At 54.3% G+C, this 20,017-nt stretch overlaps 1 protein-coding gene across 1 annotated transcript; it reads right to left on the reverse strand.

Moving 5' to 3' along the window:
- Positions 1–12,719: 12,719 nt before the first annotated feature.
- Positions 12,720–19,566, reverse strand: NT5M (5',3'-nucleotidase, mitochondrial). The gene is made up of 5 exons (XM_021550466.3): positions 18,455–19,566; positions 16,681–16,781; positions 16,253–16,313; positions 15,808–15,922; positions 12,720–15,663 (listed from the first exon to the last, which is right to left on the reverse strand). Exons 1-5 carry the CDS (start codon positions 18,716–18,718, stop codon positions 15,506–15,508), a joined length of 699 nt encoding a protein of 232 aa, XP_021406141.1. The 5' UTR covers positions 18,719–19,566; the 3' UTR covers positions 12,720–15,505.
- Between the last annotated feature and the right edge of the window lie 451 nt (positions 19,567–20,017).

The raw sequence follows: 20,017 nt of genomic DNA on the forward strand, positions 1-20,017 counted from the left end.
CCACATGCTCATGTGCTGGGGAGCCCAGGGAGGTCAGGGAGTTTGTGGTGCTGTTCCATGAAAAATGTGACTGTTGCCCTGGGTAGCACAGGGCGCTCAACTAGAAAACCAGCATATAAGGATTCCAGGTGCCTGCACCTTGTCTCATCTCTAAAACCCAGCTTGTGGCCACCAAGGAGCTGCTGGCAGCAGCCCTGGACTGTGCTGTGGGGACAAGGCTGGGGACAGGAGGGTAGGGAGCAGCTGGGGCTTGCAGCAAGGCCATGCTTACATTCACAAAATGGAGGAAAATGGGATTGAATTCCACATTCCACCATGAGCAGGTTGGCTGGTCCTTACTAAGGGACCAGGGGACTCTGAGTCACAAAAGCTAGGGACAATGTGACCCTGCACCAAAATCAAGAAGAGCTCTGGGCACCTCTCCCTGCACAGGACTGCAAGTGGTTCACTGCTCAATATCTCAGCCATGAGATGGGCACCCTCATCATCTGCTGTGGGTGTTTTGTTCCTCTGGTGTGGCAAGGGAGATTTCTAGAAGAAAAAGTGAATCACTACAACCCCCGATGGCAGGAGGGGATCTGGCACTTTGTGGTCACCCACTGCCAGCCTTGGGACAACCCCAAGGACAAAAAACTCAGTCTCTCTGCTTCCTGGCCCTGCTCCTTATCAACCTCCCACACCCACAAATGGAGAAATAATCTGCCTGGTTCCTGTGGAAGAGATTGTGAGTGGCCAGTGATGAGAAATCACACGGGTCCTGCCATGTGGGTGCACGTGCAGGTACACAGAGGCTCCTGCAGCATTTCCCAGCAAATCCTTGGATTGTGCCAATAATTCTTGTGAGCCACTTTTGCTCGCCCTCCATGGTTTTCTGCCCCTTTTGTGTGCTGAGATCCCATTTAATCCCTTCACTGACAAATTCATACCACCTTTTGCAGTCTTTGGCTTCCTGTGGTAGTTGTCACAACAGGAAAGCAGGGTGTTTTTTTAAAGAAAATCAAGATTCCCACATAATTTCTGTTGTGGGGACTTCAGGAGTTTACTGGGAAAACTAAACCTGATCTCAACTGCCCGTACCATGGAAAGCCAGGGTGAGGCTGTTTGTGTGTCCAGTGGTGTTCGGTCCAAAATCTCCCCAGATCTCCTCAAATCCTTCTCCTGGCTGAGCCCAACCAAAGCTGAGTGAAGAAGTCCCCACAGGGCAGGAGCTGCTATGGGGCTGGGAACATTGGGGTTTGTAAAGCACAGAGCTGGGAAAGGGGCTCGGGAAGGAGTGGGGGTCACCCAGGGCAGCTCCATCCCTGTCCCCTTTGGCCACAGTCCCTCTGCATGGCAGGAATACCCAGCATTTCCTTGAACCCCCAAACACGACGTATTCCTGCCCTGTGTCCCCATTATTGCCCTGCTTAGTTCTTTTTCCTTGTGCTGATATGAGGATTCATGCAGAAGTCAGGTCAGGGACCAAATTCAGCTGGGAGCGTGTGCCCTGCCAAAGGTTTGTCCCCCGAGTTGTCCCTGCACGGGTCCGGCTGGATCGGTGCCGCCCCGAGGTGCTGCAGTGCCAGCACCCTCTGCTCCAGGCTCTTGTTTGTGCCTCTGGGTGATATTGTCCCTGTGAAAAACATGATCCTTGTTTTTGCTGCCTCAGGGCTGAACCGCTGCCCTCCCCAGGGACGGGTCCCTGAGTGCTGGCAGGGATTTACAGCCTGCCATGATTTATGGTGGAGGTGGAGCGGGACAGAGCTGTCACAGCCTGCACCAAAGGAACCCCGGCATTAGTCCAGCATGACCTTACCTGGCCATGCAGGACAAAGCTCTGAGGTCAGAGAAGTGTCCCCTAAGGACAGCAGAGAGGTGACAGTGTGCATGTGTTCAGTCGCCTGTTCCCCTCGTGGAAAAAAACAGACATGAGAATTTAAAATGCAAAGTTTTGGCTCTAGTTCCGAAGTTTGCTCATCTGCCATGTCCAGGAGGGACATGGTAGGAGTTGGCACAGCCAAAGGGTACACCGGGTGACCCAAAGACAGAGCAAGTCATGCGGAGTGGCAGCAGATGTGGTGTTGGACTCAGGGAAGTCACTCAGCAATAACACAGAGCAGAGGAGCTGTGGCTCCTAACTGGGATCTGGGACACCTCTGGCCCCCAGGCACCTCTTCTCCTTACACCATCACCTTCCTCTGCAGAAAGGCAGGGAGGGGAGAGGGCAAAGCCAGTCCCAAGTGCCAACCCTAAATGCCAACCACTTCTCATTCCTCGACTGTCACTGCTCCCTTCCCATCCAGCTTCTGCTTATCCATGCAGGGCTCTGCAGCCAGACCAAACAGCTCTTGCAGGGCTGTGACCCAGACAATTAAATACATTCAATACAAGCATCTTGTCTTCTGCAGAGTGTTGAAATCCAACCCTGGGTTCTCCCAGCCTGTCTCTGCCCTCCTCCTCCCCTCCTGGGTGAGAGGTCTGTGGTTGCTCAGCTCTGTTTGCTAACTGGGAATTTTTCCCCTCGAGCTGTTTCTTTATTTTCACTGCAAAGCCATGCATGACCACCTTGACTGAGAGTGGGTGAAAGCCCAGCACTGATGCCTGCACCAGTTCAGACCAGCAAGGAGCTGGGCACTCTCCTGGGGGGTGGGATCAACATGAAGGGACAGGGAGAGGTCCCTGCAGTGGAATCAGGTGTGCAGATTTGGGGTGTGCCATGGGCTGGGGGACACTGAAGTGGTGGGACGTGTGGGTCACAACGAAGCCAGCACTGCCTCTGGGGACCCCAGGTGGGTTCTGGGGCTGTCAGGATGGAGCTGTCCTCCTTCTAAACCTGGGACAGCCTCCATCTCTCCTGGGACAATTTGAGACAGTGACTGGCCTTCCAGACAAAGAGCCTTTGGTGATGAAATGCCCCTTGAGGAGCTCCATACCAGACTGACAACCAGCCCGTGCTGAGGTCATGCTCTTCCAGCTGGGTTGCCACCAGCCAGCGAGTTATTGCAGGAGGAAAGAGAGGATTTAGCCTTCATTTATCCTTGCTGCAAAAAGCTGGGTGTCTCTCCCCCAGCCCTGAGCATGGATCTGAGGCTGTGAGACCCTTCTCCCTCCATGGCCCCATTGCATCCCTCACTGCCCTGCTCCTGCAGGATCCCCCCGTGCCAGCCCAGTGTGTGTGAGCTCATGGGAACCCCCTGCACGATGCGTCCTCCAACACGCTCCCCACTCACCAAAGCTTGGGCAGACCCTGGATCATCCCCATTTTGGGTCCTCCCCAGGTTGGCCTTGCTGCCCAGAGCCTGGCTGTGCAGAGGAATGGCAAACACAATTCCAGCACAACAAGGGCTGTGCCAGCCCCGTCCCAGGCACCAGCTCCGGGAAATACCCAGCGAGCCGCAGGGCTGTGCTGGCAGGGGTGACACCGATCCCTGTGGCTGATAACAGCTTTTCACGGCTCTTAGCCAGGCTCTCTGGGAGAGGTGAAGCTGTTCAGCCTCCCACAGCCCTAAGGAGAGGAAAGGCAGGTGCAAACAGCTAAAAATTAGTTTGAGGAGAGCCAGGGCCATGCTGTGCCCAGCCCTGCTGCATTCACAGTGGGTATCAAAGGCGGTGTTGCACCCCAGGAGAGCCCCTTTTCGTGCCACGTACCCCCCACTAACACTTTCCAACTCCTGTGCTCATTTTCACCCAAATTACATTGGAGGTAGAAGTCAAAAGGCAATTTCTATGCGCATCAGGAGAATTGCTGATGGAGGATAGAGAGGCGAGACAGCTCCCGCTGAGAAAAACGCTGCAGCGTGAGCCCAGCCCTTCACCAGACACCAGAGCAGCCGCCCGGAGGCCAAACTTCCCTGGAAATCTGGCTTCCTTGGGCTGGCCATTCATGGCATGGCTGGGTTTGTTTTGTTCTGGGCTCGAGATACCGGTGGGATGAAAAAAAATGCTTTGTAAGTGTTGAATTAAAAGGATGATGCAAAAGCTGCAGGGTGCTTTGGCTGGGAAACGTGAGTGGCTCGCAGTCGGCCCCGACGGGGCTCGGGCTGTTTGGAGAACATGGGGTTTCTGTGATTAGGCTGCTCATATGACTCAATATATAACCACCAGTTACACACTAGATTTAATCTTGGGTCAAAAGTCATGGATAATTCAAACCACGCAGAAAATGTTGATTGCCTGCTTGCCGGAGCTGTTTTTCTCTGCAATTCTTTGTTTGGGCTAAACAACCTCTGCAAAGCAAATGCAGCCTGGCTCAGGGCAAGAGTGGAGCCTGTCCTGGCTGGAGTAATCCCTGTTCTCACTCCAGAAGCTGTCTGCTCTGCCTGAATCCCACATCCAACTTTCTGAATCTCATTTCATTTCATGCATTTGCTGTGGGGGAAAAATAAGGATGATTCACGCTCTAAACTTCTCATTGGAAGCATCACATCATTCCTCAGCCAAGTCATCTCACTGTTTGGGCAGTGAGGGTGCCTTCCTCCCCCTGAGGGAGCAAGGTTCGGAATGCTGCCTGCCATGTCGCTGTAGCAAGTTGGATACCTGGCTCCCTGCATTCTGTATTTCATTTGGTTCCTCTCAGGGACTGCCCCAGTTTCTTGGTTTGGGCAGTTTCTTTCCCAACCAAGTCACAAAAAAAAACCTCTGGTATCTGAAAGATGCCAGTGGGGATGGTTAGGAATGTTCTGCCTGGTCGGGTTTAATGAGCAAAGGATTCCCAAGCAGGGTCCTGGAAACATTGATCAGGTCAAAGATCTGTGCCTGGGGTGGTGAGGGACTGGAACTGGAACAGCCCAGAGAAGCTGTGGGTGCCCCATCCTTGGCAGCGTTCAAGACCAGCTTGGACAGGGCTTGGAGCAACCTGGGATAGTGGAAAGTTCCCCTGCTCATGGCAGGGGACTAGAACCCCATGACCTTCAAGGTCCCTTCCAAGCCAAGCCATTCCATGATTCCATGATCTTGAGCTCTGAGGTTTGAGTGTGTTTGTGGGGAGTTTGCTGCTCCATGCCCCCATGAGTCGATGGCTGTCCTTTCACTGCTTTCCAGAGGCAGCATCCCTGATTTCTGGTGAGTTGCTTCTCTGCTCAAAGCTTCACTGGGCAGGAAAGGGAGAAGCCATCCTTCAGCTTTGCAGAGCAGTGCCTTGCAGGATGGTTATTTGTAGGGAATGCAGCGTCCCTCCTGCCAGCGGCAGCAGACGTCACTGCTCGGTTCTTGCACAGGGACAAGGGCCTGTCGTGGAGCATGGCTGAGCTCATCCATCACTGAACTCCTCTGCTCCTCAGTCTCCTCTCAGGTCATTAGGAGGGATGAGTGATCCCTCCCTTCCTCTACAAAACCCTTTGCCATGCAGTGACAGAGAAGGATGCGAAGAGCCCCTAAGAGCACAGAAAAACTTTTCCCTGTGGGAACATGAAGGAGGCAGGAAAGCAGCATCCAGACCATTTTGCAATCAGGAGGGGCACTGAAACAACCACCTCACTCAGGGCTGGGCAGGATGATGCTAAACCCCATCCCTGGGCAGAACCTCCTCCTGCCCTCACCATGGAGCTGTGGGCACAGCCAGAAGGTTTTACCACCAAACCAGGGATCTGAGCCTGGGGTAGAGCCAGCCCCAGCCCAAGAGGGCTGATTCCTCTTCCCATACATCTGCACAGGAAAGAGGCAAAGCCCTTGGGGATGAGGAGAGAAAGCACTGGAACAGGCATAAACAGCTTAGTAATAATACTAATGATAGCAGTTAGCACGTCGGCAGCGGTTTGCAGCGCAGAGCTCTGCACAAACATTAATTAGTGCAGGCAGACAATTCAGCGATATGGTTCCCATTTTGCCAACTACCATGAGCAGAGAACCGACCATCTGCTTAAATCCTCTTTAATTTAATCCCAGCGCCTTCATAGGAAAATCCTAAACCTGTTTCAGCCTCAGATGAAACTGCCCAGGAGTGGAGGGACCCTTCAGACTCTCCTGGATCCCACCAAGGGATGTTTGAAGGGTGTTGGTGGCTGTGGGCTGAGCCTGGAGGTGGAAAACACACAGCGGCTGTTTTCTGTGTCAATAAATACACGTGGTGTAGCCACAGCCAGAGCACTGGTGGTTTTCCTTTAGACACGTGTTGCTGGAGTCTTTGGGGTTTTCCAGTTGGAGATGTTGAGTTGGTTTGGGCTGTTCCCATCCTTTGCTGCCCTGCCTGTGGTAGTTTTTATGATTTGTTGGGACAGCTGGTTCCTTAATAAAAAGTAAATCAGATGGGATTAAAGCCCTTTGGGGTGTCTGTCCTGGCTCCAGGGACATGTGTGGCTGAGACTGCAGGCACCAAACACCAGGATAAGTCCCTGGGCTATCCAGGACTTTTTTTTGTTTGAGGATACTGCTTTGTATTGCACAACAGGCACAGATTGCAGCAGGGTTTGGTCAAGGATGGGGCTCAGCACAAGGGATTTGGTTGGGATTTGGTTGAAGCCCAGCACGAGCCAGACACAGGAACAGCCCCCCAAAAATTCCTGGGGGGGAGAAATGCAGATATTACAGGAGGGCGAGCCAGGAGGGTGAGCAGCTGGAAGCAGAGCTGTGATCACACCTCAGCACAGCAGTGCAGTGCTGCTGGGGGTGCAGCCATGCCTGGGGCTTTCTGCAGCCCTCCCTTGCTCCACAGATAATTCCCAGGCAGAAAAATAGGCAGATGGAACCACAGGGGATGAGAAAGGCCAGTGCTCCCACAAGGAGATTCCCTTCTCCTTCAGCAGCAGGAAAACATGTTTGCCTACTCTTAAGCTAATATTGAAACCACGGAGCTTTCCCAAACACTGTGTCTGAATTTCCCACTGCACGTGAACTCATCAGCCCTACACATGGAAGAATGTGCTCAGCTACAGCAGAGGCTGCTTTTCCTAGGCTGATTTATCAGGATTAGTGGCTTTTTCTTTTCACTAGCTGTAGATTTAAAAGTCTATAACGGTGGAATTTCCCCCTCTTCTCTGGGCAGGTGGGTCCTAATACCAAGAGCCAAGAAGGGTTTGCAAAGAATTTTTTTCTTTAGAAAAAGGAGCTCCTGAATCACTTTGTCCCTGACTGAGAACACCTCATATTTCATCTAAATCCCACACTGAGCTGAGCTGGGCCTTCAGCTGCATCACAATTATGCAGATGCTGAAATGCTTGACTAAATCAGGGCTTTCCTCCTCTCACCATCTCCCAGGGCCTTTTCAAATTATCCCCCAGCCCAGCCATGTTTTGAGTCCAGGGTGGTGCAAATGATGAAGATAATGCTGATTTCAGCAAGATCCTCTAAGCTTGGGCTCTCTCTCAGTTTTATCTTGTGAATGGCCTCCCCAGGCAGCTCCTGCATCCCATCTCCACACCAGCTTGCCTTCTTAAGTGTCTGATTTTAATTTCTCTCAATCAGGAGCTGGGCCTGAGCAATTACGTAGCAACAAGCAATTCTTCCAGGGGGAGAGTGTGGATCTAGGTTAATTGGTCTGACAACTGAACCCAAGCCTTTCTGGTTTTGCCCAGTTTTCCTTATTTTTCTCTCCGTCTGCACAATCTCTGCAAAGCTCTCAGCCTTGTTAATTAAGGAGGTAACTTCACCCCAAGGGCTGTTTTGTTCTCCCTCCTTCGAATGCAAGGATAAAAAAAGCAGCAAGAATTAGCTAGTTTGGGATGAAACAACCTCCTCAGAGCAGGACAGAGCCGGCTGGAGTCAGACTGTGTGGAGCTGCTGCTGCTCTCCTGGGCTTTGGGGAAACAATGCTGCGTGGGGAGAGCAGGTGCTGGGCCAGAAACGCTCCTCCAGGCACGTCTGAAGTGTCCCACAAGCACACTGCAAAGCAGGACAGGGTGGAAAACAGGGTCCCTAGGGCTGGGTGGGTTCTGGGTCATGGCTGCGGCTGCAGTGCTGCAGATTTGGGGGGACAGGTGCAGGAGGGTTTATGGCTTCTTGGGAACATACAGCCCTAAAGGTCTGGGCACTTCTGAAACCCTTTTTTGCCACAGAACACTGTCAAAAGCCCTGTCCACGGAGATCTCTGCCCTGTGGCCACACCAGGAGGAGTAGAAATGAAGCTTTGTCTTTTTTTGTGGACTCCTTGTAGTCTCTTTTTATGAATTCCCATTACAAAGCTGAGCTCTGCCCATGCTGGGCAGGGTGAAACACTCAGCTCCCTATTTTATCCCTTAGGTGTGGGGATATATATATATATACCCCACGATTCAGGAAGGAGCTAGAACATATTCTGTGCCTCCATCTTCATAATCTGAATGGTTGTGGGTAACCCAGAGATCAGTTTTGGAGTGAGGAGATGCCAGTGATGTTGATAGCCAGACATTTCCCTGCAGACTGGCATGTCCTGAAGAGAATGAACTGGCCCTAGGGCAGGGAATCAGTCCCAAAACATCCCCTGTGCTCTGAGGGTGGCTGAGGCTGCCACTGGCACCCGTGCCTGTCCCCAGGAGCCACCCAGGAGCACTTTCCCTGAGATAAAAAAGGAGGTGCACAAGATGCCTGAGCAGGAAGCACAGCTGTGAGACTGCTCTGCTAAACTGAAAAAGGAAAATCTGTTATAAAACAGGCACCCAAGGCACGAGTTTGCTTTTCCAAAGGCTGTGAGAGCCAGAGGGCCTGGGATTGAGAGCAAAGGAGATGCCTGAAAGAGGAGGGGTGGTAACACCTGGAAAGCTTCAAAGATTGTTCCTCAGGGCTCGTGCAGTCATTACCTGGCATGGCTGTGACTGGGAGGGGAAGGGAGCAGGTCTGGGGCATTGAGCCAGGGGGTTCCCAGCTGGTGCCCGGCCAAAAGCCTCGTGCAGGTGGGCACAGAAAGGGTAACACAGGCACCAGGGATCCCAGTCCCACCGAGATGGGGAGCTGGCTGAGAGCTGGGACTGGCTGCTGCCACACCTGCATGGTGCCTTCAGCAGTGACATCACAAAATGGTCAGGGTTGGAACCTTAAAGATCATTCAGTTCCAACCCTGGTGACAGAGCTGAGCCTTGCCTGGGTGGCAGCAGTGTGGTGTTCAGGTGCTTTGCAGCACCAAGTCCCTGCCTTTCCCATCCCTTCTGCTGGGAAGGGCTCAGCCCATGCAGCAGGAGCTGCTCCCTGTCCTCACATGTCCCGTGGTGCTCACAACAGGGCCCTCTTGCCTCACTTTTACTAAACAGAAGCCAACTCCCAGCCTCTACAGCTGCTGCCAGTGCATCTCCCAGCACTTTTGGGTTTCCCTGAGCCCTCTGGGGTTTTGAAGGCATCTCCAGGAGCTGGTGGGTGACTCACCAGATGGATGTGAACGCAGCACAGGTGCCGCCCAACTGAGGCTCCCACTAGGATGGTGTGAAGGAAAAATGCCATGGGCACACAGGGGCTCACAGGCTTGATTATATCTCCGTAGACCCTCAAATGCTCTCACCCAGTACCTGAACTACAGCCCTTCAGTAATTGGTGCTCATCTCCCTCCCCTGGATCTCAGGAAAACAGACCCAGCTCCAGCCCTGGTTACCTGGAGATGCTGAAAGCAGATTCAGATGCAAGGAGTATTGAACCCAGACACAAGTTCACCCCAAATCTGGCAAGTTAGAGTTTAGAACAGTATGTGTTCAGGGTGAGTCTGTTCTGGGAGAGGCGCAGCACCGTTTCTCCAGGCACCTTCTCCATCCCAGGATCATTGCTGGCACCCACCAGCTGAGGAGGAGTGGACAGGTGAGGGATAGGGATGAGCTCAGGGTGGTGTGGGGTGTGCCAGCTCAGCTCCACTGGTCTCTGCCCATGGTGTGTCCTGAGAGCAGTGCCCTCCCCTATGACGGGTGTTTACAGAGCTGGACAGGATCCCTGGAGCCCTCGTGTCCCTCTGGCTGCAGGACACCAGGGTTCCACGAGGTCAGACCCTTCCCCCAGCTGCATCCATGAGCTGGGGACCTCCAGGAAAAAGCCAAGAGCTGGGAACCTCCAGGAAAAAGGCACTGGTGGGATGTTGCTGGCAGGTTTGGTGGTTGGTGGGAGCAGCAGGCGAGGTGGCCTCGTGCTCGGGGTTGCTGGTCCCGGCGGTGCTCCGAGTGCAGCGTCAGCTGGATTTTGGCAGCTCTGAGCCCTGGCCCCTCACTGCCCACAGTCCTGGCCCCAGGGAAGGCAGGGAGAAGGTGACATGCTCACGTCTGAATACAACATGTTCCCCAGGCATGTTTGTTAACATAGTCACAAATAAACATTTTGCAAGATTTTTGCCAGGAGGACGGGCTTAATGTGTGTGGAGCCTTAAAGGACAGGAGAAAGCCAGTGCAGCCTATCATGTGGGCTCTGGTCTGGCCTCCCCAGCACTGCTGGGCCAAGGGAAGTTGATTTCTCTCTGGGGAGTACATTACTCAAGTCCCTGTGCACAAATTGAGAAGCAAATCCCATTAATCCAGCCACGAGGGAAATAATTCCATGGTGCTGGGGGAGAAGGGAAGGACCAGCAAAACCCACCAGGAACCACCCCAGTCCCCCTGTCCTCCCCACTGGCAGATCTCCCCCACTCTGCTCCCCAGAACAGATTCTGGCTTCAGAGTGAGCAAAAGGAAAAGGCAAAGTCATGTTCCAGCTCCTTGGGGGATTTCAGGCTTTCAGGGCCAGGATGAGCAATCCCTGGGAGAGCTGGGAAAGCAGGGGCAGAGCTGAGCAGGGGAAGGAGGGATGCCCTGGGCTGTCAAGGGCCTTCAGCCTGTGATTTTTCCAGCAATATTTTCTATATGGACCCTATAGGTGCCTAGTTCATCTTCTAACCCACAAATCATTCATGTTTTTGCCCATCCCATTCTCTGCCCCATCCAGCTGGAGAGAGAGCAAGTGGTTGGGAGGAGGCTCAGCAGCTGGTGGAGGCCACCCCAGAACATTTCCCCATCCTGGAAGTGTCCAAGGCCAGGTTGGATGGCACTTGGAGCAACCTGGAATAGCTGAAGGTGTCCCTGCCCATGGGTTGCAATGAGGTGGTTTTTAAGATCCCTTCCAGCCCGAACCATTCAATGATTATCTGATTTTCCTGGAGGCTGTGGCTGCCCCTTGGTACCCCCTGGTGCATCACCCGGTCCCGGTGATCGGTGCCTCCGGTGCAGTGCCCAGCGGGAGGGACGCGGAGGGCACTGGGCTGGGCTAGAAGGAGGACTGGCACACGGTGGGAGCGCAGGCTGGCAGCAGAGCGCTCCACACGCGATCACACAGTCCCCTCTAGTGGATATTCCTCTTCCATCCACATCCCATCCACATGGATGCCCTGCCCACACCGCCTTGGCACCGCCGGCCTCCAAATCCTGGTGCCAGCAGTGACCCTGGGGCACCATCCCGCTCCTCTCCTGAAACTGGGCGCGGTGGCAGGAGCAAAGCCCATCCAGCTGCCTCCAGCTGCTCCATCGCTTCCTCTCCTGCTGCGAATTTGGGTGGCTCCCCCTCCCTCCAGCCCCGTCCCTGCCCTGCCTTTGTCCCCCGCCACCCGCTGCCCTTGCGTCAGGGCTGGCCCCGGCTGGCCCCGGCATTCCTGGCTCCCCTCCGCTGGGATTTCACACTGCTCCGACTTATTTGGGCAGTGGCCAGCATGAGCACGAGCTAATGAGCACCCGAGCTAATGAGCACCCGAGCTAATGAGCACCCACTGGCGACTGCTTCCAGGACCCAGGGGCGAGCATCACTTGTTCCCACCCTGCCAGGGCCTTGGGCCAGCTCGGACTGGGGAGAAGTGGGATGCTCTCAGGTGGGAATCCCCTGAGGGGGGTGAGGGTTTGCACATTTGTCCAGCAGCTCCTGCCCATCCTGGGTGCAAAGGCTCCCACCAGCACCTTGAGCACTGCTCTGTGCCCTGTGCACCATCTCCTTACCCCTCCTCTCTGCCTCTTCCTGCTTTGGAGACTCCTTAGCACCTGGAATTTATGTGATATCTGCAACCTGAGGCTTTTCAAGGGGAAAAAAGGCATGTAGGAGAGCATGGCAGAAGAGACCCAGCTGCAGATCAGGAGTTCATCATGCTCCATCAGGATGCAGTCCCTCCAACTTGCCCCATTTCCTACTGGAAACATGATCCTGGTCCCCATGCCCTCTTCCAGCAGCCCCAGCTCAGGGCAGAGCTGATGTCAAACCCTCTGCCTCCATCCCTGGGCTCTCCTCTGGGGAGCTGGGACCTCCCGTGCAGGGTGAGGGTAGTGGGGATGGAGGAAGAGCTGTGGCCCAATGTCTGCTGCCAGGAAGGCCCAAAAAGCAGCTGGGAGGGCAGAGAGATGCTTGTTGTTCAACCAGCCCTGGAGCGGCTTTATGAACCCCACAGCAGCATCCTGGGGAGGTGTACAGCCAGTTCTGTTTGAGCTGGCAGCTGAATCACCTTGTCCCCATGCTGGCCAGGAGTCCCTTGGTGTCCCAGCTCCAGATGTGACCTGGTAACCCCTTGTTACATCCAACATCCTGGAGCCACACCAGTACAAGGAGCACAGAATCAGGTTCTGTCCTGTGATCCTGATTTTCCCAGCCCTGCTGGGATGGTCCCACAGTCCTCCCTCCCTGGCTCTGGTCCCATGTGTCCAGCAGGGCTGTGGCATTGCAGGTTCTGGTCATGCACTGGGATTCTCATGGCACAGTCCCACAGCAGGCAGGGGAGTCCACAGACACCTCACAGGAGTGGGTGGATGTGGAGCAGCCAGCAGTGATGGGTAAGGCATAAAATCCCAGGGAGAGACATCCCACAGCAGTCCCAGCCCCTTTTATAGCTTCTGCTCTGTGGCCCAACAGGACACACACTTCACAGCTTTATTTATTATAAAAGATCTTTAGGAAGATAAACTCTACCCCAAACCACCCCTTGGCTTTATTTCTGCCCACAGGGACTGTGTCTAACAGGGTGAGGGCACTGCGAGGGCAGCAAGGCTGGTTGCAGGTTTTCTGGACATGAAACACCCCCCATCCCCACACAGAGTCACAGGTGGGAAACTGCAAACCCCAAACTCCATTTCTAGGCAGCTGGATGCCAAACAACCCAGTGTTTATTGCAGTGCTTCTCATTTGCCTCGGGTTTATGGATGTACATTCAAAAACAAAAGCTCTGTGTATCTCAGCTGGACACAGACAGGCTTGAATGACAAACGGCCGATGGAGTCACCTCCTGGTCCCGAGTGTGGGAGCAAACTGTGCAGCTACCAGCTCAGGATCTCTGTGCATAGAGCTGGAGCCTCAGGCATGAGAAACTCCAGCTCTGTTTTCAAGTATATTTGGTGTGGTGTATCTATCTCTGGCATCACATCTCACCATGGGGAAAAGTCCTGCTGGCCCCAGAGAGCCACATCCCTTGGGTCTGCCCCAGCCTCGGGGGAAGATGACAGGTTTGGGCAGCTGCTGGAGAGATGTGCCAGCTCATTTTGGCTCAATAAGCAGGGTGAAGGCTCTGGGGAGCTTGGGCAGCTCATATTTACATGGTACCTTTAGTAAAAAACCAGCTTGGACCCCATGAGGCTGCACAGAGGGGCCAACAGCTGGTGGAGGTCTGGTGGAGCCAAAGGGTTCCTGATGTTCAGCAGCTGCAGCAGCTGCCCATGGTGCTCCCACACTGTCCCAGTTCCCAGCCTGCAAACCCTCCAGCCAGCTCTTGGCAGGAGGCTGCACCTCAGGCAGCTGCACATCCTAAATAGACCCCTCCAAACCAAACCCACTGCCCAGAGAAGCACACAGTGGTTTAAACAGGAAAGAAAAATAGAAAAAAGAAAAAAAAAAAAAAAAAAAAGAAAGAAAGAAAGAAAAAAATATGCTTGTGGTATATAAGTCCCACTGCCCTGGGCTAATCATGCTAACTTTGTAAACTCCCCCCATCCCAAGAAATAGGGCAAGCCCTAAGTCAACACAGGCCCCATCCCTGGCCCTGCAGCACCCAGGGAAGGCACAGGATCCAAAGCACCAAATCCAGAACCCTCCAGGTTCTGGATACAGGAGGGGTCTGGCTGCTACTGCTGAATTACATTATTTGTTGGTTATGCAGCTTTAAGTTCATGTCCTTTTGTTGATGGGGTCCCACAGGAGAGCAGAGAGGCAAAGCAAAGGTGTGAAAAGGGTGCAGGATAGCAAACCCTGGCCAAGCCCTGGTTGCCACCTCTGCCTGTGTGGTTATGTGTCCAAGTGGGGAATTTTACTGCTGCAGCCAGCAAGTCCTTGGGCCAGGAGGGCAGTGGGATCCTGGACAGAGTGGGGACACACAGCAGCAGGGCCCGATGGCCTCTGTGGTGTCAGCAGTGACACACCCAGCTCATCCCTGGGGTGGCCCAGCACCAGCTCCCACTGGGGACAGCCGGGCTGTGGCTGCCCTGTGGCAGTGTCACAGGCAGGGAGGGGATGCCAGGCTCTCCCAGCAGCTGGGATGTCTCTCTGGGGCCAGGAGCAGCAGATTTCTCCTGCCAGACAAGTGGCTGAAGTTCCAAGGCCGGACTGCTGTGGGCTCAGAGAAGCAAAAATGAGACAAACAAGTGAGGAAGAGGATGTGGGCACAGCTATGCAAAAAACACTCCTCTTGGAGCTGCCCCTTGCTCTAAACCCTCCCTTTTTGGTGGCCAACTGCAGCTTCCCAGCAGTGCTGGCTGCTCCCAGAGCTCAGGAGCCCCGGCACTGTCCCCTGGCAGAGGGGGCTGGTCCAGCTGTGTGTGCTGTGACCCCTTTGCACCAGCCAGGCACTGAACACCTCTCTGCAGGGGCCCAGAGCCAAGGCAGTGGGGCTGGCAGCACGCTCTGTCCCCAGACATCCAGGGCTGGGACTGTGGTGGAGCAGCAGAACAAACTGCCCTGTGGTACAACTCGTGGGCACCTCTCCTGTGCTGGTTTTGGCCAGGGTAGAGTTAATTTTTTTTACAGCAGCTTGTACAGGGCTCTATTTTCTGTGAAGAAAATTAATTCTGCCCTGGCTAAAACCAGCACAGCTGCCCAGCCTTTAACAGCAACATCCCCTGATGTCTTCCCTTGCAGCACATGAGCACTGCAAACAGCATCCACGGATGTGCTTGTGACAATTCTCCACCAACACAGGGACAGCCTGGACAGCCCCTGCCTGCTCTCCCTGCCCTTCCAGCCACCCCTCTCCCCAGATCCAGGCACTGCCATGGGGAAAGATCTCCTGAGGCAGCCCTTGGGATGAAACCTTGCAAGGATTAAACAAACCACACACGATCCCTGACCATAACGTGGAGGAGAGGATGCAGAGCTGGTCTGTGCCACGCAGCGCACCAGGCAAGGGCAGTGACACGCTGAGGGTGACCTTGTCCAACGTTGGGCTGGCTCTGTGGGGGTGCAGATGCAGCACAGAGACCCCAGGAGCCAGGCTGTCAGGTCCACAGGCACAATCCTGCTGTTGCTCCCTTGTGGCAGGGCTGGGCTGGGGTCTATTTTTCAAGTCCAGGTGACCGTGGCGCTTCAGCTCCCCTTCCTCTTCCTCTCTGCAGCAGGGACAGTGTCTGTCTGTCTGTCTGTCCATCCTGGCCTTCAGCAGGACTGCACAGGGACACAGGCAGGTGGCTGCAGCCCCAGGTGGCCACGGGGGGCTGGTGTTTAGGTGGCCTGGCCAGGTGGGAGGCGTTTGCTGTCCAGAATGGCCTTCCAGTCGTCAGCCCAGGAGTGCAGCCGGCGGCTGGGCGGCTTCAGCTGCAGGTGTTTGTTGTGGCAGGCAGTGAAGAGCACGTGCTCCCAGGTGGGGTTCTGCTCTGCCCCTGCAAGGGAGGGAAGGTCAGTGGTCTGGACAACTCTGTGAGACACTGAAGTTGATTTGACTTCAACATGAAGACCCCAAAGTTACAAAAATCAAACATCCATGCCTGGCTGCCTCCAGCCACTGTTTCACCCTCACCTCTTACCTGTTATATCAGGTCTGTCGTCTATAAGCAGATCAGCAGAAACCACCGTCTTATCTCGTGTCAAAACAATCTGCTCAAGAAATTCGGGGCCAAAGTGTTTCTCCACCCAGGCATACTGGAAGGCAAGAGATGGTTGGTGAGCTCAGGGAAGGCTGATGGATGGGGCAGGGGGTGCTTGGTGGAGTGGAAGCAGCCCTGGCCCCCACACAGGGAGGATATGTCTCTTAATAAGTTCATTAGTGGGACGGATTTGGATGCTGCTGGAGTAAAAGTTATTTGAAAGCCAAGCAGCTTTTGATGTCAGGATGAAAGACTAAGACCAAGAGCCTCAGTGCATGCAAATGGATGGAACAGGTAAATTTTACAGCCAGAGGTATGCAGGGGTCAGACACATTTCACTGGGCAGTGTGGATGGGACAGAGAGCTGAGATTTGGGCCTGCTCACCTTCTCATAAGGGCAGTACCGGTACTTCTTGATTGGGCTCGTGCAGATGAACACATCAGTGCTGCCACGGGGAGAAAAACAGGGGCAGAGTGTCATTCTGAGCCAGAGCAGGCAGCAGCCCAAAGCCAACCATCCACCACACACAGATCAAACAGATTTAAGACATTAATCCCCCATCTCACAGAATCCCACAATCATATTCCCCTTTTCACGACCTTTGCTGGGAGCAGAGACTGAAGGAAGAGGCTGCACATGGCTGATGTTCTAGGTGGCTGCTCCAGGAGTCAAAGCCCTCTCTCCCCTCCCTTCTCTGATGGCTGGGAGATATTTATTTTTAATGCTGTTGTTGTATCAGCACTTCTGCCAAGAGGTGGATGTGAAGACACAGCTGCTCCTCTGTCCATCCCCACACGCAGGTTCATACTCACTCTGCCAAATTTGCCATTTGTTTCACAGCTTCCACAGCCCCAGGGAGTGGGTCCAGCTCGATGAAGAAGTTCTTGGATTCCCAGATGCTGATAGCTTTCTCCTGTGAGGGGAAAGCAAGAGGTTACTGCACTTATTGCAATTTTTTCTGCATGTGCATCCTCCTCACCCTTTGCTAGGACAGAGAAAGCAGGGGGAGCACCACCAGCTTCAGTCCCTCCTGCTCACCCCCCCTGCCCTCTGCTCCCCACCCCATACAATTCAGATTGGAGATGCTCTGGAACAAAAACAAAACAAAACAAAACAAAACCAAACAAACAAAAAAAAGCCCAAACCAAACCAAAAAACAAACAAAAAACCCCACCAAAACAAACAAACAAACAAACAAACCCCAAAAAGCAGGCTTGGTTTTGGTTTTGCCTCTGCAGCCCCACACACAGAGGGAGCTGCACCCTCCTGTAAAGCCAAACACCAGAAATTATCCAGATCCAAACCAAACCCATCCAAAGGGATGGATCCACATGGATCCAGCTGACATGGCCTGGTGGCCCTGCTCTACCATAATGCTGTTCAGGCACAGGTGCTGTCTGGCCTGTTTGTCTCCATGAGATCACTTAAAATACAGGTACATTACAGGAGGAACCACATGAAAACCAGGACTGCCCTGAGGTCAGATAGTGCAAGTTTTTCTACTTGTTCAGCCCAAGGTTTTGGTGGTTTTACATTATCACAGCAGACACAAGATGAGTTCACTTCATTTAACACATCCAAAGTAGTTACGATCAAGAAAGAAAAAAAAATTGTTATCGTGTGTTAACACTGCCAAGCAGGGGTTTGAGCAGCTGCTTTACTGCACAATTGATGTCCTGCACTTCCCTCTCACCACTCCCAGCCTGGAAGGACACTTTATTCCTTCAGCTCATCAAATTGTTTAGGACTTTGCCCATGGGAGAGCCCTGGACCTTATTCTCACTCCTTTCCCTGTAACCATCATAATCCTAACAACAGGCACACTTTTATTTACCATAACACATTTCAGCCAGTGCAACTGCAATCCATGGATGAGACCACAGACATCCACTGGGATGGGAAACTTGCAGAGGCAGAAACCAACTCTTAACAGCAGTCAGCCTCTTGCTGAATGCTAAATTACAATATTGAGAGAGCTTCTGCTTTTAAGCTTTAATTATTAAAATGAATATAATAATCTCTGGCATGGGAGGGCTTGGGTTGTTTTAAGTAAGACCTCAAATAAAGCATCAATTGCATGGTTTGTTCTGATCTGCTCTGCTGCATCCCACCCCTCACATTGCTCTTGAGGAGCTAAATAATCCATCTAGGAATGGCACCAATCCAAATCAGAGCTAGAAAAACCCACCTATACAATCTGGGGTATTTCAAGTCAGATATTCTGAAATACCCCCTTTCCTTGCATCTGTCACCGTCCAGGCATGCAGAAAAGAAGTCCACTAGGCCATCATATCATTCTGATCTAATGGAAGATATCCCTCCCCATAACAGGGGGTTGGAACGAGGAGGTCTTTAAGGTCCTTATCAACCCAACCCATTCTAGGATTCTAAGCAACACACAGACATGCACAAAAAAAGGGCCAGATTTCTGGGGGAAAAAACCCACTGCTGGAAGCCCTCCTGTGTTGCTGTGGGAGCTTTTTGGTGGCCCCCACAGCCTTTCCCAGCACTGCCCTCACGAGCTGGGGGTCAGAGGGTCCCTGAGGGGGACAAGCCACGCGTGGAGCCGGGGGAAGCACAACTCACACTCAGCTCGGGTCCCAGGCGCCCGTACTGCTCCGACACCCAGAAGCCCCTCCGGTCCTCCAGGGCAATGTAGGGCTTGTCGGGGTACCTGGCCCTGAATTTCTTCAGGAAGCCTCCCTCGAAGTCAGCCAGCACCCCGTCCATGTCCACCAGCACCCGCAGAGCCCTGCGGGACCCCGCTGTGGGGCCGAGCCCCCTGCCCAGCCCGGCCAAGGAGCCGCAGCGCCGGGGCCGCAGGTGCAGGAAGCTGCTCAGCAAAATCATCGTGGAGAGGGATTTGGGGCAGGGGATGGGGGATCTGGGGAAAGGGGATGGGGGATTTGGGGAAAGGGGCTCAGGGAAGGGAATGGGAGGCTCAGGGAAGCAGGTTCAGGGCAGGGGATGGAGGTTGGGGCAGGGAATGGAGGGTCAAGGAAAGGGATGGGGGACTTGAACAAGGGGAAGGGAGGCTCGGAGGAGGGGGCTCAGGGAAGGGGATAGGGGCTTGGAGCAGGGAAAGGGAGCCCAAGGAAGGGGATGGGGGCTTGGGAGAGGGGATAGAGCCTTGGAGCAGGGGAAGGGGGCTCAGGGAAGGGGATAAGGGCTTGAGGAAGTGACTGGGGAGCTTGAGGAAGGGGATGGGGGCTTGGGAGAGGGGATAGAGCCTTGGAGCAGGGGAAGGGGGCTCAGGGAAGGGGATAAGGGCTTGAGGAAGTGACTGGGGAGTTTGAGGAAGGGGATGTGGCTTCGAGCAGGCGATGAGGCCTCCAAGAAGCAGATGGGGGGGCTTGGGTCAGGAATAGGGGGCTCAGAGCAGAGCTGGGGGGGCTCTCCAAGCAAAGGGGGGGGATGCCTCTATTTCAAGCACGCACCGAGGCAGCGGGCAGCCCTGCCAAGCGCATCCCTTTGCAGCAGAGGGAAGGAGCGGCTGGGGGGTGCGAGGGGGAGCGGCGGGGCTGCCGGGGGGCTCGGGGGGGATGCAAAGGCTGGTCCTGGCCCCCAGCGCGACCTCCCCGTCCCCGCCCCATCCCTCGCCGGCAGCGGGCGCGGAGCGGCGGCGGGCGGGCGGCGGGGCCGGCGCGGAGCTCGGCCCGACCCGGCAGTGCAAAGCCCAGTTCCTCTTCCCGGTGCCTGGCGAGCCCGGAGCGCCGGCACCGCCCTAAAGCGGCACAAGCGCCCTGCGACAGCGCAGCCGCCCGCCCTAAGGCTGCCCCAGCCCCGCTGCCCTTCCCCTCCCTGCCTGCCTGCCTCAGTTTCCCTCGCTGGCAGTCTTTGGGATACCCAGTCCCCCGCCCGCTGCCTCCCCATGCCCGTCCCTCTATGCAGAGGCGGTGGGTACATCTGGGGACACACGTAAAATGGTGATTTTTCTGCAGAAAACACACTTGGTTTTGAGAGTTCTTGCGCCGTGTGACAGATCTGTCCCCACGCGTGACAGGAACACTTAAAAGCCAATTCCCGGAGCCCAAAGGAGCACACACTGTACCAAAAACAGGTTCGGTGTTCTGACCAGACAACGAAGATCTGTTCAAAAAACATTTTGGGGGTTAAAACTGATGAAAAAGAGGGAGTTCTCCAAGTGGT

This window comes from Lonchura striata, chromosome 14 (assembly GCF_050655825.1).
Source record: "Lonchura striata isolate lonStrDom1 chromosome 14, ASM5065582v1, whole genome shotgun sequence".
NCBI classification, from domain to species: domain Eukaryota; kingdom Metazoa; phylum Chordata; class Aves; order Passeriformes; family Estrildidae; genus Lonchura; species Lonchura striata.